Below are 15,993 nucleotides of genomic sequence, written 5' to 3' on the forward strand. Positions count from 1 at the left end.
CTTTTCCCTCTTAAAATGGATGTCATTTTGCGCCCAATCCCACAATGCAACACTTTAAAGTAATTTATTGTGATATCACAGAGGCTGGTGTGATTTCACAGTAACATTACTGAATACAGTATTTTATTGTGAGATTATTGTAAAGTGTTGTGAAATCCTGGTAACAAGTTACAGTACAGTAATTTGTTGTGATATCACAGAGGCTGGTGTGATTTCACAGTAACATTACTGAATACAGTATTTTATTGTGAGATTATTGTAAAGTGTTGTGAAATCCTGGTAACAAGTTACAGTACAGTAATTTGTTGTGATATCACAGAGGATGGTGTGATTTCACAGTAACATTCTGAACACAGTATTTTATTGTGAAATAATAATGTAAAGTATTGTGAAATCCTGGTTAAATTTAACAGTTTTATTCAAATAGCTTAAAGGACAACTTTATGGGTGCTATATATATATATATATATATATATATATATATATACACTGTATATATATATATATATAACCAATGTTCCTTTTCCACAAATGAGGGACGTCTTATAATCAGAATCGTCTTGTATTCTGCACAATAGTACTGTATTTTAATACGATGAAATGTAGCCCTGAATGAAATGCATGACAAAGTGTACACTTCACTACACACTTTGTTTTATAATCCCAAGTTCACATTTAAAACACAACCTGTAAAGTATAAAAATTCTACCCAAGAATCCACTATAGGCAAACCAAAGTAAAGAAAACAAAAGTACTGACTAACACCGTCTCAAGGTCAAGTTTAGTATGTCCCATACTGGGCAATTCATGTTGCATGCACATCCCTGTTAGGTAAACTACTGTCAACCACCAGGGGGTGCTGCGGTACGACTGACCAAACAGTAGAGCCACTGTGTGACTAAAAACGTCTGGGTTTCCGAGGCTACTGCATGTTTCACATTGAAATCACAGTAGGAGGTGAGGCCTAGACCAAGATCTACACACACACACACACACACACACACACACACACACACACACACACACACACACACACACACACACACACACACACACACACACACACACACACACACACACACACACACACACACACACACACACACACTCAGTCGGCAGTGGAATGATGTGAATTGTTAAAAAGGTCTTAAAGGCCCGTCACTTCATGTTCATCTGGGGACCCCAGATTAATTGAATGAATCCCCTTTAGCTGACGCCGGTGCGAAAGCTAATCTTCCTGGGTTCCTATATAAAACATATATGAATAACGTTTGGTTACTTTGTAACCTTTGTTCTCTGAGTGAAGAGACTATCTTTCCACCCAACATATTTCATATGTATGCATGGGGAAGGGGAATGACCCCACCTCACTTGTGACGTGGATATCTCTTTAAGACACACCAGTTGTACTTCACGCACGGGTATATAAGGCCCAGGTGTGCGTGGTTAAGGTGTGCGTGGTTACACTGGTTTTCTTGATCGACACCGCTTCTGAGTGACATCGAGGTGGAGAGATAGTCTCCTCAGAGAACAAAGGTTACAAAGTAACCAAACGTTCTCTATCGTATCGAGACTATCTCTCCAACATATTTCATATGTATGGGGAACTCTGTAAGACACCTTGTGAGGAAGCGAAGCAGTACCAGAGCCAGAACACACGTTGTAGCCGACCATGGTTCCCCACCTGCTGTGGGGTCCCCTCATGATTTTGGGGTTCATGATAATGATTAATGAATGGTTTAGGATTCTACACTATTTTAAGAGACAGGCTATTTCTGCTTCAGAACTTTGGAAACTCTACTAGCGTGTCATACAGAATGTATAGATTGAGAGTCTCGAGACAGGTCTGCAAGGGTTCAAGATCAAGACTATAGGTATGGTTTGCAGTTTACTGAGAGCTGGGAAATCTCTGGATCAGAGCTGGAACACTCTGTATTGCACATATCTTAATCTTTTGTTGTACTTTACTTTCTCTATCGTATCGAGACTATCTCTCCACCCAACATAAATCATAAACCATTCATTATCATGAACCCCAAAATCATGAGGGGACCCCACAGGTGGGGAACCATGGTCGGCTACAACGTGTGTTTGCCAGCAGGCCAAACTTAAGCAATTAACCTCATTTTCATAATTTGTTGCGTGGAATATTTCACAAAGGTATGAAAAACACAAAGGAAGAGTTCTGTTTGTCTTTATTTTGATTCAACACACTACACTACTGAATATCAGAAATTATAGAGATAATAACAATAATCATCTCCATATCAATCCTTTGTCAGTTCTATAACCTTCACACTTGTTTACATTACACTGCATCCAACATTTGAAAACCTTTGCATTTGCATGCTTATATAACGCAAATTATAAAACGATGACAGACTCAATGAAAAGAAACATATCTAATCATCATTATCAACTTTGGCATAAGTGGTTTGACATTTAGTAAGGGATTGGTCCATAGTAGGCAGTGTAGGCAGCGATGATTCCTTCTGTATCCATCATGTCCTCACAACCCAGGTTAGCCTCACACACCTCTTTCAGACTGAGAGAGAGAGAGAGAGAGAGAGAGAGAGAGAGAAGCAGTGTAAATTGTAAATGGTGCATTTATATAGCACCTTTATCCAAGGCATTACATTCACCCATTCACACACACATTCATACACCGATTGTGGCGGAAGCCATGCAATGTACCAACCAGCACATCAGGAGCAATTTGGGGTTCAATGTCTTGCCCACATGTGGACAGGAGGAGCCGGGATTCGAACCGCCGCTGCTCTACCTCCTGAGCCACAGTCGCCCTAATGTGTCATGTGCCCAGATGGTAGCAGTGTTGTTTTTGGCAGCGAATTTGCTATTTTAGTTTAGTCATAGCCTTTGGAATGAAACTGGAATGTTTTGGTGTTAGTCTAGTTTTAGTCGATTTTGAGTGTCATAAGATTTTAGTCGACCAAAATCTACAGTTGATTTAGTCGACTAAAATGTATTTTGGCGGGCCTTGATGCCGTCGTAATGGCTGATTTTACATGTGTTGAAAATAGCAGAACTACAAGCTCACGCGTTGCGCTGGATGGTAGCCTATACTGATAACCAGTGGCGTGCACAAATAGATACTACTGTAGGTGGTGCTTTTTTTTGTACAGTGCATGTTTTCGTGAGGGTACCTACCCTAGGGGACACGGGGAGAACATGCAAACTCCACACAGAAAGGCCCTTTCGCAAACCGTGTTTAAACAGTCCAGCATAAATGTACAGCAGGTCAGGTCACCTTTCCAGCTGGGTCAGTGACAAGTCTCCAGGAGCGGTTCCAGCTCTCTTCTGTCGCACCACTGTAGCGGCCTCTCCCCTCTCCACAAACACTCCTGCGTGTACATGTATGTATCATCATTTATCATCTGCATTTATACAATGGCTCTCTGTAGTTTTGATTGGTACCATATTTACATAAAGTGATCATTGATAGAAACTATTTCACAGAATCAGTGTTGATTTTGTCGACTAAAACTAAGACGAATTTTTTTCGTAGACTACCTTTTTTTCATTGATAAACTAAGCTGATGACTAATACTAAGACTAAATATACTGACAATTTTGTCAACAAATAAAAACTAGACTAAAATGTTAGGAAGGGACTAGTGGACAAGAGATCCAGTATAAGTAATTTTACACTTGGTTGCATGCTGAAAATCCGATCTAGTGTAAAATCAGTCATTACGACTATTAGATATTAAGAAATAGATGCCTCATTTGCCGCTGCAGTTCATTGGAGCGACGTGTATCGCAATGAAGGCGGAAGTGCAGTGCTGAAGGCTTTTTTTTTTTTTTTTTAACAAATCTTTATAACAGTCATGACAATATACATTACAATACAAAACAAGACAAACAAACAAACAAACACAAACAACAAAGTTATTAACAATACAACATCAGAGCCAGGGGGGATTAGATTACTAACAGAAAACATTAAAGAGTGAACACAAAGCAACAGTTCTCCGCAGCTTTCTTATTTAGAAGTGCTGAAGGCATTTGCTGAAGGCGACTGCGTCGCTGCCCATGTGACTCCTCCATGTCTCTCGCTGTCACTCAAGTGACTACTGGCCAATCACAGCGCGTCTTTTCCGGGACTTATGTTACGCACGCGGAAGCTTGACAAGCTTCCGCTTTGCTTCCGCTATTCTTCGCAAGGAATGTCGGGAAAATAGTGCCTTCAATGGTGACACACGCCTCAGAGCCGGAAGGGGCGTCTATGTATATATGTCTATGATTACGACGGCATCAAGGCCCGCCAACACACACTTTAGTCGACTAAATCAACTGTAGATTTACCGGTAGTCGACTAAAATCTTATGATATTTAGTCGACTAAAACTAGACTAACACTAAAACATTCCAGGTGACTAAGATGTGACTAAAACTAGATGAAAACAACACTGCACAGAATTGCATAATGTTGCATTATTTTGTGATGTACAATTCAAGAACATTCACAGAAGAATTAACGCACATCCTCCGTTTTTTGGTGCTGCCAAATTGTAAAAACAGAATCATCACGACTCATATTTAAATGATCCATTTGTATTCACACTGTGAACTGCTAGCTGGTGTGAATAGCATCGAAGCATTTAATAGTGAGTTTGTTGCAGTATTCAATTCAGTACATTTAGGTTTGACCCAAACTTAAGTCATACTGATAGAATGGCATATAATAACTGTATTCTGCATATCAATATACAATACATACAGAAAACAGAAGTTATATGAAATGATCTTTATCTTACCATCCTGAACAGGGTTGTCACCCGCAGGCTGTGAGCCGGTGGAGGTAAAGGCATCTGGTGAATACATAGGACAATATTAATATATTAGATCACAATCATTTACTTTACTCCACTCATGCCAAAATGACTGTAAATGATGTTTAAGTTTATTTTGAAATCTGAATGAATTGAGCAGCATTCATTCAATCTTGTTGGTTAAGTTTCTTTTGAAATCTGAATGAATTGAGCAGCATTCATTCAATCTTGTTGGTTAAACCAATACTGCCACAACCATTCCACTGGGATCTAAATCTAAAATGCCTATTAATTAAGCCATTTTGAACGGGAACCCCTTTTGGTGTTTTAAGCATTATGATCCTGACAGTAATCATCATGGCTATAGACTAGTGTTTGTTCAATAACTGTCTCTCCAGCTCTTTGATAAACAGAATTACCCACCCATCTATGTTTAAATTAATTGCATTACTAAAATCTGAAAAACAAAAAGTAATCTATAAATTGGGTGCTTTTCTGAAAAAATGTCCTTCCACTGTTCAAATAGTGATCAAGCCTTTCGATATGTCTGTAGGCCTATGTATATATTGTGTATTGTATTGTATACTTTCTATTGTATACTTTTTATGAATCTGAGCTCCATACCATGTGATCATGGTCGCGAGTTAAATAAAATGATGGTGTTGTCACCTACCTTTTTCAGGTAGGTGACAACATTTCCGCCAATCGGGAGAAATCAGCTTAAAGTGTGTGGTGTTCCAGTTCCAATTCTGTCTGCTCATCTGTATCCTGCAGACTGCGTTCTCTATCCTGATTGGATAGAATTGGTCGACCTGGAAATGTATTTTCTGTTTAAAAAAATTAAAAGTTACTGAGCAAACACTCTATATAGCAATGAGTACTCTCACAATATAGAGCTTTTTAGCACTTACTTTAATCACTTACCCTACATTTAAGTTGTCACTGTGATGATTTGACTGTGTACTGTAGAGGATATACAGTATATTGTAAGTCTGTGCAGTGATATAAATAGGTTTTCAATGTAATGAGTCCCGGGATGCAGGGATGGTCTTTTAGATGAGTCCCAGGGACATTTTATGAGTCCCACCTCAACAACGTTAGGAGTCATATTTTGCCATTCTTACAAATTGCAGCATTTAACTCCAATTTCATTTTATATGGTTATAATGTGGTTATATTCATGTAGAAAACAGAAGAAGAAATGATTTAATCATTTCTTCTTCTGTTTTCTACATGAATAATAATATTAGAACTAAAGCTAGCAAAATAAACTACCGCAATTTCTTTTTGCGATTTTCTTTTGACGTGGATTTCCTTTTAATGTACATGCTGAGTACAGTATAGTGCATCCCGTGGATGCAGAGGTCATTGTTTTATTGCGTCCCTTAATAACCCATTTTGACCTGAGATCAGATTCTAAAATTGTCTTCTAAATCCTGACAGTTTTCTGAAAAAGCTATGTTTCTATGTCAGTCATTCTTCGATTTTTCAAAAATAGCAGATCTACAAGCTCGTAGCGCGCCACTCGGTGGCGCGCTATGAGCTTGTAGATCTGCTATTTTTCAATAGCTATATTATAACATAATGCAAACACCAAAAGGGGTTCCCGCCCAAAATGGGGTAACTATAAACTGCGTTTTGGGATGCAAAATGCACCCTGTTTTAATCTCTGTCTGTGTGTAGTGTGTCTGCATCTGTGTTCTTACCTGAGGTCAGACACACTGCTGCCAGGCTGCAGAGAACCAGGATGCTCAAGGTCTTCATCATTCCGGCTTCTTCTTTCTTCACTGTCTTCACGACGACAAGGACTGGAGACTTGCAGTGCAGTGCGCTGGCTCTTTCTTTAAGGACTGGAGACTTGCAGTGCAGTGCGCTGGCTCTTTCTTTACAAGGACTGGAGACTTGCAGTGCAGTGCGCTGGCTCTTTCTTTAGGACTGGAGACTTGCAGTGCAGTGCGCTGGCTCTTTCTTTACAAGGACTGGAGACTTGCAGTGCAGTGCGCTGGCTCTTTCTTTTTGTGTCACACACAAATGCACACACTGCTGGGTTTATAGATGTAGGCCCTCACCGTGGCTTCAGGATTTGATTGGTTAGGGCATCGTGTATCATATACACCCACAAAAGATGCAGAAATACACAACTCCATGAAAAAAATAATCCATGTGGCGATATGCAAGCTATTAAGGACACGCGCACCCATGCACACACACACACACACACACACACACACACACACACACACACACACACACACACAAACACACATGAACGTGTGAATGGCCCTGAGGATCAATGTTGGGCAGTAACGAGTAACTAGTTACATATTACTGTAATATTATTACTTTTTCCAGTAACGAGTAAAGTAAGGTATTACTCTGCCAAAACAGTAATATTATACCTATTTACTTTGTAAAAGAAATAGCACATATTACATATTACTCTCTGGATTTGTTGGCTACCGTTTGAAAACATTTAATTTAAAAGGTCAAGAGAGATTGCTGCTTTATTTTATAGCCTTTTTGGCTGATTGGCGACTCTTCTTAATATTATTATTCAAAAGAATTGGATTCAGTTCTAAAATAAGCTGACTAAACATATTGGGGGGGTGGGCGCAAAAGTAATACTAATGAGTAACATATATTGCCCAACACTGTTTGTGTATACAATATACTGTCCGTTTTGAGAATTTGCAGCCAGTGTGTGCAGTTCAGCTTGTTGGAATATGCAGCTGGAAATGACTGATGAGAGACTGTTGAATATTTTGTTTTATATCCTGCAATTATTCAGTTTGGCTGATTGGAGACTTCTTATTCCAATGCATTGGATTCAGTTGTAAAAGGAGCTGGCTAAACAGATTGTGTTCTTTTGCGGGTGGAAGGGGCCCGGTTGAAAAGTAATATAAAGTTAGTAATATGTAACTATATTACTCTAGATTCCAAGTAATAAGTAATGTAATATCATTACTTTTTCTAAGGAGTAATAAGTAAAGTAAACATATTACTCTCCTAAGTAATATTGCCCAGCACTGCTGAGGATGACCTTACTGTAGGGATCGAACAGATGCAACTCATATCAACAACAAGATGTGTCAAGTAGGTGTCATTAGATGGCCATTGACTATTCATAACAGTAGCCAGACAGAGTGAAAGCCTTTGTTAAGTATGAGAGTGCGACATGCTCAGCATATTGTTATAGGCAATGATCACATTTGCTCTCAGATTTCCCAATGCCTTTCAGAGGATAAGAAGTTTAATGAAATGGCTTTGTGGGTGTGTGCAATACCTGCAGCCAACCTGGAGAGGTCAGCGTTTTACAGTGTGCCAACACACGCCACTCCATCCTGGCCACAAAATACATGTTGGGGGAAAACCCATATGATGCTAATTGAACAAGAGGCGAAACCACAGTCCCACATTATGTGACAAGGTTTTAATACGAGGCTCTTGTAGTTTATTACAAACCACAGTGATTTCCTACTAGCTAAAGAAAGAGAAAGCAACATTTAAGAACAAACGAAGGAGTTGTGGTACATATAGGCCGGGCCATAATAAATATTTTAGGCATCAAAACATATCATGGGTGTATGGCACCTATATGCTGAATGTGGCCAGTGTACATATAATGGTGTACTGTATGTAATTTAAATCCCATGTCAAAACAGCCAGTTTCCACAAATTAACTTCTAACTTTTGTGATTTGGTTTAATTCAAGGGGCACATTTGCACAATATAGTGAACCACTTTCGAAGCTATACTTTGTGGTGAAATAAAATTATGCTTTTCCTGCGTATCATTGCTGTCGGGAGGAAACCACCTAACTCAATTTTTGAGGTTTTTGATTATTATTATGTATTTTGATTATTATTATTTTTAATTTTTATTATATTTTTTTGCATAAATCAGTGCTATTGGACCAAGTGTTCAGAGTATAGTAAAATGCACTTGGACAAAACCTCTTAACTCCATTGGACCCTCAAACTGTCTGCTAAAACAGCTAACTCCACCACCTCTCTCATGGAAGTAATTATTGACAATACATAAAGTCACAACACCAACTTTGATGAGGCAGTATTTGCTTTGTTACAAGGTTTTCTTCATTTCCTGGTTTATTTAAATGTTTTAAATTCCTGAAAAATGAACATTTTGGAGTTGGGTGGTTTCTTCCGCACAGCAACGATATATAAAATGTAAGGTCATTCTTGTTTTATTTTTGTCTCCTCATGCCGTCTGTCCTTGGTGTCTCTGTGGACTGGACACCAACATGTTGGATTGGTCTTATAGCTGTATTACGTGGGGTGTAATTTCACAGTCTGGGTCACTATAGCTGCTGGTGCCGCGTCTCGGTCCGCAGGACAGACTTCAGGAATTCATCCCAGGACTACTTTAATTGTGCACAGTTTTGGTCTTGTGGTCATATAATAAAAAAAAGCTACATTCAACACGACTGGCCCTTCTGTGACCGTGCAAAGAGCAGTGGTGGAAAAAGTACTCAATTGTTTTGCTTAAGTAAAAGTACCGATACTGCAATTTAGAACTACTTCGTTACAAGTAAAAGTATACGGAATTGAAAATGTACTTGAGTAAAAGTACAAAAGTATCGGCATCAACATGTAAAAGTACTAAAAGTACTCATATTGCAGATTGACCCATTTCACAAGTTCAAAATGTGTACAAAATCTATTGAAAATAGCTGATCTACAAGCTCACAATGCGTCGCAACGTGACGCATTGTGAGCTTGTAGATGGGCTATTTTCAAATAGCCGAAATGTATGTTTTCTAATAAAAATTAAAATCGCCAAAGTAACTAGTAACTAAAGTTTTCAAATAATTGTAGTGGAGTAAAAGTACAAATTTTGGCTCTGAGATGTAGTGGAGTAGAAGTAAAAGTACTGGAAATTGTAAATACTCAAGTACAAATACCTCAAAATTGTACTTAAGTACAGTACCAAATGTGCCATTTTGTACAGATGATGTCTGTGTAAACACGGATTGGTGTTCTGAGTTCTGACCACAGTCATATTCTTATTAGCAAGGTCTGTAGTAACCGTTGTCTTTTCTGTACTTTTCAGCAATGTAGGCTATATTTAATCTCATTTCAAGTTGTCCCTATATTTTATTCAAATCATTTATATGCACTTTAATTCAGTCCATTAAAAGATTTTTGAAACCTTTATCACATGACTAATATATAGGAATGTCAGATTCAAAGTGGAACAAACATTGAATAAATACGATATTATGCATGCAGCATGACTTGATGTCGTGTCGTGTCGTGTCGTGTCTTGTTTGTGTTTTACATACATACTGTACATTTGTCACTTTTGGTAGCGTAGCCGCTACTGTTCCAGGTCGTAGGAACTTGACATCCGATGCTGGATATAATCAAAACAACTGGAGAGCACTGTTGGAATGGAGTGAACTATAAACAACTGGAGAGCACTGTTGTAATGGAGTGAACTATAAACAACACTGTTGGAATGGAGTGAACTATAAACAACACTGTTGGAATGGAGTGAACTATAAACAATCTGGAATACTTGATTCCCCTGGAGTCAACCAACCCATTGGGGAACTTCTACAAACAACAATGGAATGTATTGTCTTCTCATGTTGGAGATAGACTAGGGCCTCACTCACACGGTCGCAACAGATTGCTGTATGCTTGTTGTACACAAAGTGTGTGACACAGCTTGCCCCAATGCATTTCCAATGGGAGTCACATGGTTTGACACAACATTTGTGTTGTATGAGGGGGAGGGGTGCAGTCGAAACACCACCGAAAGCCATACAACAGCTTGTAGTCCAAAATGTGGACTACAAACCATGTGACTTCCATTGGAAATGCATTGGGGCGGCCATGACACTCACAACATTCATACAACAAGCATGCATCAATGTTTTAAAGGTCTGAGTGAGGCCAAAGCAAATAGTGTTGGAGAAGTTAATGAGAGATCATACCATACAAATGAATAGCGTAGTGTGAGAAACAGTTATCTTTATTCACACAGATCACACAAAGCTTATAAATACTGCAAAGATTAATAATAGTGGAAAAGTGTCACTACAGAGGTTACACAAGAAATGAGGGGCATACGGTATATTTCTACATTATATGCATTAGTGATGTACGGCACAGTGCTTCGATATTTGTGAAATGATTAAATTGCATTTGTCTTTATAGTAGGCCTATGTATACCACGCACACTTTATTATGTTTAAAACCTTGAGCCTACCTTAGCCTACCTACGCAGTACCTTAGAAAAAAGCTTCCTCGGGCGCTGTCACATTGTATCTAGGTATAAAGCAGTGGTGGAAAGTACTTTTACTTAAGTACTATACTTAAGTACAATTCTGAGGTATTTGTACTTTACTTGAGTATTTCCAATACTTTTACTTCTACTCCACTACATCTCAGAGCCAACATTTGTACTTTTACTCCACTACAATGATTTGAAAACTTTAGTTGTTACTTTGGAGATTTACATTTTGATTAGAAAACATACATTAACCACTTCAACCCTATACATTTCGGCCATTGAAAATAGCCGATCTACAATTGCGACGCATTGTGAGCTTGTAGATCTGCTATTTTTAATAGATTTTGTACACATTTTGAACTTGTGAAATGACACATTGTGCACAATGAGTACTTTTACTTTTAGTACTTTAAGTACATTTTGATCCCGATACTTTTGCACTTTTACTCAAGTACATTTTAAATTCCGTACTTTTACTTGTAACGAAGTAGTTCTAAATTGCAGTATTGGTATACTTTTACTTAAGTAAAACAATTGAGTACTTTTTCCACAACTGGGTATAAAGGCCATCAAAGCAAAACATAAATTACGCCGTGGTGCGTTGAGTGAACGAGCGCGAGATAATCATCACGTTTGCAGCATTGGGGCAGACGTTGTTTAGACCCGGCGGGCCACATGTGGGTTCTGGCGGACGACTGGAACCTGGGCTGCTCCGTAGTACCTGTGGTAGGCCTGCTGGTAACCGTGGCGATAAGCATAGTGGCGGCAGGGAACGTAGTCTTCGCATGTCTCCGCGCGCCTCTCAGCTGGAGACTTCACTGGCCTGGAAAGAGGGGTATATAATAGTCAAAAGAGTAGATGGGGTATAGCGAAATACAGTTTGTTGCATTTATTTGGTTTCCATCACTTTTCTCAACTGAGTGCGTGCGTGCGTGCGTGCGTGCGTGCGTGCGTGCGTGCGTGCGTGCGTGCGTGCGTGTACAGATTGTGCCCACATCTGTGTTCATATACGTATGGTATTGGCTAACGCATGATGTAGTCTGAATGTAGGGGTTTTGATATGCACGTGTCTGTGTCTTACTTTGTGTACATGAACCTGTTGTAGAAGTTCCCTCTGGGTGGTACTGGGTTGTATACTGGGTTGTATGCACTGCCCCTTTGTGGTGTGATGAAGGAGTTGGCTTGGTGTGGACTCACAAACAAATCTGTGGCCACATGAAACACGTTTTAATGGATTTAAATGGACACATATACCTGTCTAGCACACCAACATGACTCAAGACAGTAAAATGAAACATGTTAAGCTAGGTTGAAGTTAAACGAATGGTTGAAATATAATAGTATATCTGATATACTATATATATATTGCGTTATGAGTTATATGATAGTTATATATATTAGCCAGGAATGCCATGTTTTTCCATGAATGAGAAGTTGCACTTCAATCACCTTCAGCGGATTCTGAGCTTTCGTTTGAATCTATATGGGAAAAACATGAAATGGGGTTAAGGTTATTAAGCATGAATGAAGCATGAGTGGCTTGTCTATAGGACTTGGAAATGTTGGAACTGGTCGGAGGAGGTGGGAGGAATGCGAGAGGAACTGTACCATAGCAAACGCAGAGAGAGACAAAGGCACAGAGTGCCACACACTGCAGGAAATTCCTCATCTTTGGCACTCGTCCGTCAGTCCGTCGCCGTCTGCAGGAAGACAAGGAGAGAGGTAATATAATTTGGCGAGCCGATAGTGAAACCTGCAGGTGTCAAACACAGTGACTGTTCCCGCTATGAATCTCCCTAATAAAGTCTCAAATCCTAAGAAAGGAGAGAAGGGAGAAAGGATTACATTTAATGAGAATAAGACAGAGGGAGCTTTAGAGCCAGAGAGCGAGAGAGAGAGAGTGCCAGAAAGACAGAGAAGAGAGAGTATTTGGGGCAGCCAGCCACAGAGAGAGGTCTGATTATGAGTCTGTGGGCAGACAGGAAAGAGCCGCGACTAGAGATAGAAGTTTAGAAGTGGCAGTGTTTCTATATATATGTGTGTGTCTGTGGTCACCGTGCACGTTGCAGCACCAGTCGCACGAGTTCAGTCACACATTAGTTATCACCACTGAACACACGCACTGTCCAGGCCAGCAATGCACGTCCATACATGCCGAAAGCCATATGGGGGCTATACTGAGATATTTCTAGATGGGACGGCAAACACACCACCAGGGCAACTTTCTATTTAAAACTGAACGTATCTTGCATGTGGTAAACATGTGGCGCACACGTTGTTGTTTTTAGTCGTCGTTGGTGGCGTTGGTTCGTATTTTGCTGTCTTTTGAGTAACTGAGGAACTCTAATGGAGGTCCGAATGAACTTAAACCTATTGCAGGAAGATGGATGGTAATTACAATGCAGCTGGTATAATATATGGTTAAGTGTGCAGATATGCATCCATACGTGCACAAGTACACAAACTCATCATTCATGCATGTTCGGACACACATACACTCGCACGTGCACGTGCCATCACCGCAGAAAAGCTGTGCCAATCCTCTGACTTCAGGTGTAAGACACTTGTACAAACAGCAGTCCCAGATGTCTACAGGAGATCAATCAGTACGCACACTCACATGCACATGCGCGCGCGCACACACACACACACACACACACACACACGCACGCATTCACACACACATTTGTGTGCCATCACCGCAGAAAAGCTGCCACGCCAACCCTCTGTTTGTAGGATTTGGATGGGATTCTGTTTCAGCAGGCCTCCTTCTCCACAGTCAATAGCACCTTTCATCAAAGAACACACATGTGCGCGCACACGCACCAGTGCACTCAGGAAGCCCATAACTCCAGCGCTGCCTTCAGGCACGACTTGGCAGCAGTGGCAGACACATACTCAGCACTCTGCCGGCACAGAAACATTAGGCCTACAGTCTAATAAGGCCCAGGGTGCAAGGTTTCTCACCACTAAAAGGTCTTCCATATTGGGTTTACAAGGACAAAAGGAAATCTGTGTTAGTGAGAGAGTGAGCAAATGAGAGAGTGAGAAGGTAGCTTGTGTGTGAATTCCGGTTGGATGCTGACAACAGTGTCTAGAGTTTAATTTCCCGTCTGAGCCTTAGTAGGGGTCCCAGGTTCACAACAGGTTCAACACCCCCCTCCTCCTCCCCAGCATCTCCATACCAAAATGTGCCCACCTCACTGGAAAAAGCCCCAGCAGGAAGCATTAGTCAGCCTGAAACTAAACTTGAACTTTTTTTTTGTCAGTAACAAAAAGCAATAGTGTACAGTAGAAAATGTTAAACAAGGACTGTCCATGATGCGAGTTGGAGTTGGATTCTACAACTGTAAAAATGCAGATTGAGTTGTTTCTGTATTGTCATTTTTTTGACGCCCAGACTTAAATGTCTCTTTTGGCAGTTTTGATGGAGACTGAAATGTGGAATAACTATGATCATCATAATGGACTAGAGACCATGTCCTATAGTCTAAACATTTATCAGTTTATAAACATATAAAGAATATAGTACGTTGAATGTACTTACCCAAAGAGGATGATTACAGTGTGAAGAGTCTTGGAAATATCTCTCTGTGTATTTTCTCCCAGGGAATATTTCTTAATTCCTCACTGCAAGGCTTTTATACTCACCTCTCTTCCCCCCCCCCCCCCCCCCCCCCCCCCCCCACACCCACCCATTTTCCCCCCAACTCTCTCTGTCATCCTCCGCCCTCACCCACTCTCCTCCCTTCTTTTGCTATCAGCCATTTCCACCCATTCAATCTGACCAAACTATTAGCTCACTCTCTCCCCAACCCTTCTGCACGCACGCACGCGCGCGCGCACACGCGCGCACACGCACACACACGCACACACACACACACACACACACACACACACACACACACACACACACACACACACACACACACACACACACACACCTAGACACGCTCTATATGAAAAACAGACGAGGGAAAGCGACGGGAACGGAGAAAAACAGGCAGGGGGTAAACAGAGAGAGACAGAGAAGAATGGGGCATATGAGCCGAACGCTAACGCTGGAGGTCTACCGTATATACCTGCACCATAACAACTACATGACACATTTATTGCTTGCCTGACGAGCAAATGGCAGCACAGTATGAGGGGATCGAGTACAGTGTTTTACATGTTTCCCCCATAAACCCCCCCTGTATTATCATTGCTTTTCACTTGGCTATTTTTTTTAAACATAATTTTGAACTGTACTAACCTCAGGGGTCCTTGAGGGAGTTCCATGGGGTCCCCAGCTAAAAGATAGTTTGTAACCAAATGGACCCTTGTGGGTCTGTAACTCTAAGAGTGTATACAAATGGAACCAAATGGACCCTGTGTACACTCTGAGTTAAATTAACATTGATTTTACAATATAAATTGGGGGTCCCAGAGATAGAAATGTCATTAAGTGGGGGGTCCGTAGACTAATGCATGTCAAACTGTGGGTCGCAAAAATCTTCAAAGGCAACAATACAGTTTTAAGGGGAAACACAGGGTTTCGGTGTGGAGACCTTCATCAGGTTATCTCAGATAAGAACAAACTCCTGCACACTGCCTTCAAATGCAAAAAGAAAGTTTTAATGGCAAACACGACGTAAGATAATACGAAGTTCTCTGGACCCAAACATTGTGTTTCCTATTAAAACGTATTATTTATTTACTTTATATTTTGCAGGAGCTTTTCTTCCATGCACTGATCAGTCCTGGGTCTTCTCTGGTCGTTTTGTAGCAGGTGCGCAAATGTCTTTCTCGTTTGTGCTGTTCTTTGTTGATTGGTGGAAAGGGATACCTTCAACCTTCCACCAATCAACGTGACAAGTTGGACATCATTTGACATAGCTGGAGGTTAACGTAATGCAAGGGGCTGTTTTGCATATATAATCTTTTGGAGGAATTTATATATT

At 40.4% G+C, this 15,993-nt stretch overlaps 2 protein-coding genes across 3 annotated transcripts; both read right to left on the minus strand.

Moving 5' to 3' along the window:
• Nucleotides 1-2,179: 2,179 nt before the first annotated feature.
• bglap (bone gamma-carboxyglutamate (gla) protein) lies at nucleotides 2,180-6,654 on the minus strand. The gene is made up of 4 exons (XM_079519854.1): nucleotides 6,499-6,654; nucleotides 4,778-4,831; nucleotides 3,269-3,362; nucleotides 2,180-2,545 (listed from the first exon to the last, which is right to left on the minus strand). The coding sequence occupies exons 1-4, from the start codon at nucleotides 6,557-6,559 to the stop codon at nucleotides 2,443-2,445; spliced, it is 312 nt and encodes a 103-aa protein (XP_079375980.1). The 5' UTR covers nucleotides 6,560-6,654; the 3' UTR covers nucleotides 2,180-2,442.
• A 4,117-nt stretch (nucleotides 6,655-10,771) lies between these two features.
• On the minus strand, nucleotides 10,772-14,669 carry mgp (matrix Gla protein). Of its 2 annotated transcripts, none has more exons than XM_079519503.1 (5): nucleotides 14,598-14,669; nucleotides 12,659-12,750; nucleotides 12,500-12,529; nucleotides 12,180-12,255; nucleotides 10,772-11,873 (listed from the first exon to the last, which is right to left on the minus strand). In XM_079519503.1, the coding sequence occupies exons 2-5, from the start codon at nucleotides 12,717-12,719 to the stop codon at nucleotides 11,708-11,710; spliced, it is 333 nt and encodes a 110-aa protein (XP_079375629.1). In that variant the 5' UTR covers nucleotides 12,720-12,750; nucleotides 14,598-14,669; the 3' UTR covers nucleotides 10,772-11,707. The 2 variants fall into 2 exon arrangements, with proteins under 2 accessions (XP_079375629.1, XP_079375628.1); XM_079519502.1 differs by having other exon boundaries at nucleotides 12,132-12,255.
• Between the last annotated feature and the right edge of the window lie 1,324 nt (nucleotides 14,670-15,993).

Source organism: Electrona antarctica, assembly GCF_951216825.1.
Source record: "Electrona antarctica genome assembly, chromosome: 14".
NCBI classification, from domain to species: Eukaryota; Metazoa; Chordata; class Actinopteri; order Myctophiformes; family Myctophidae; genus Electrona; species Electrona antarctica.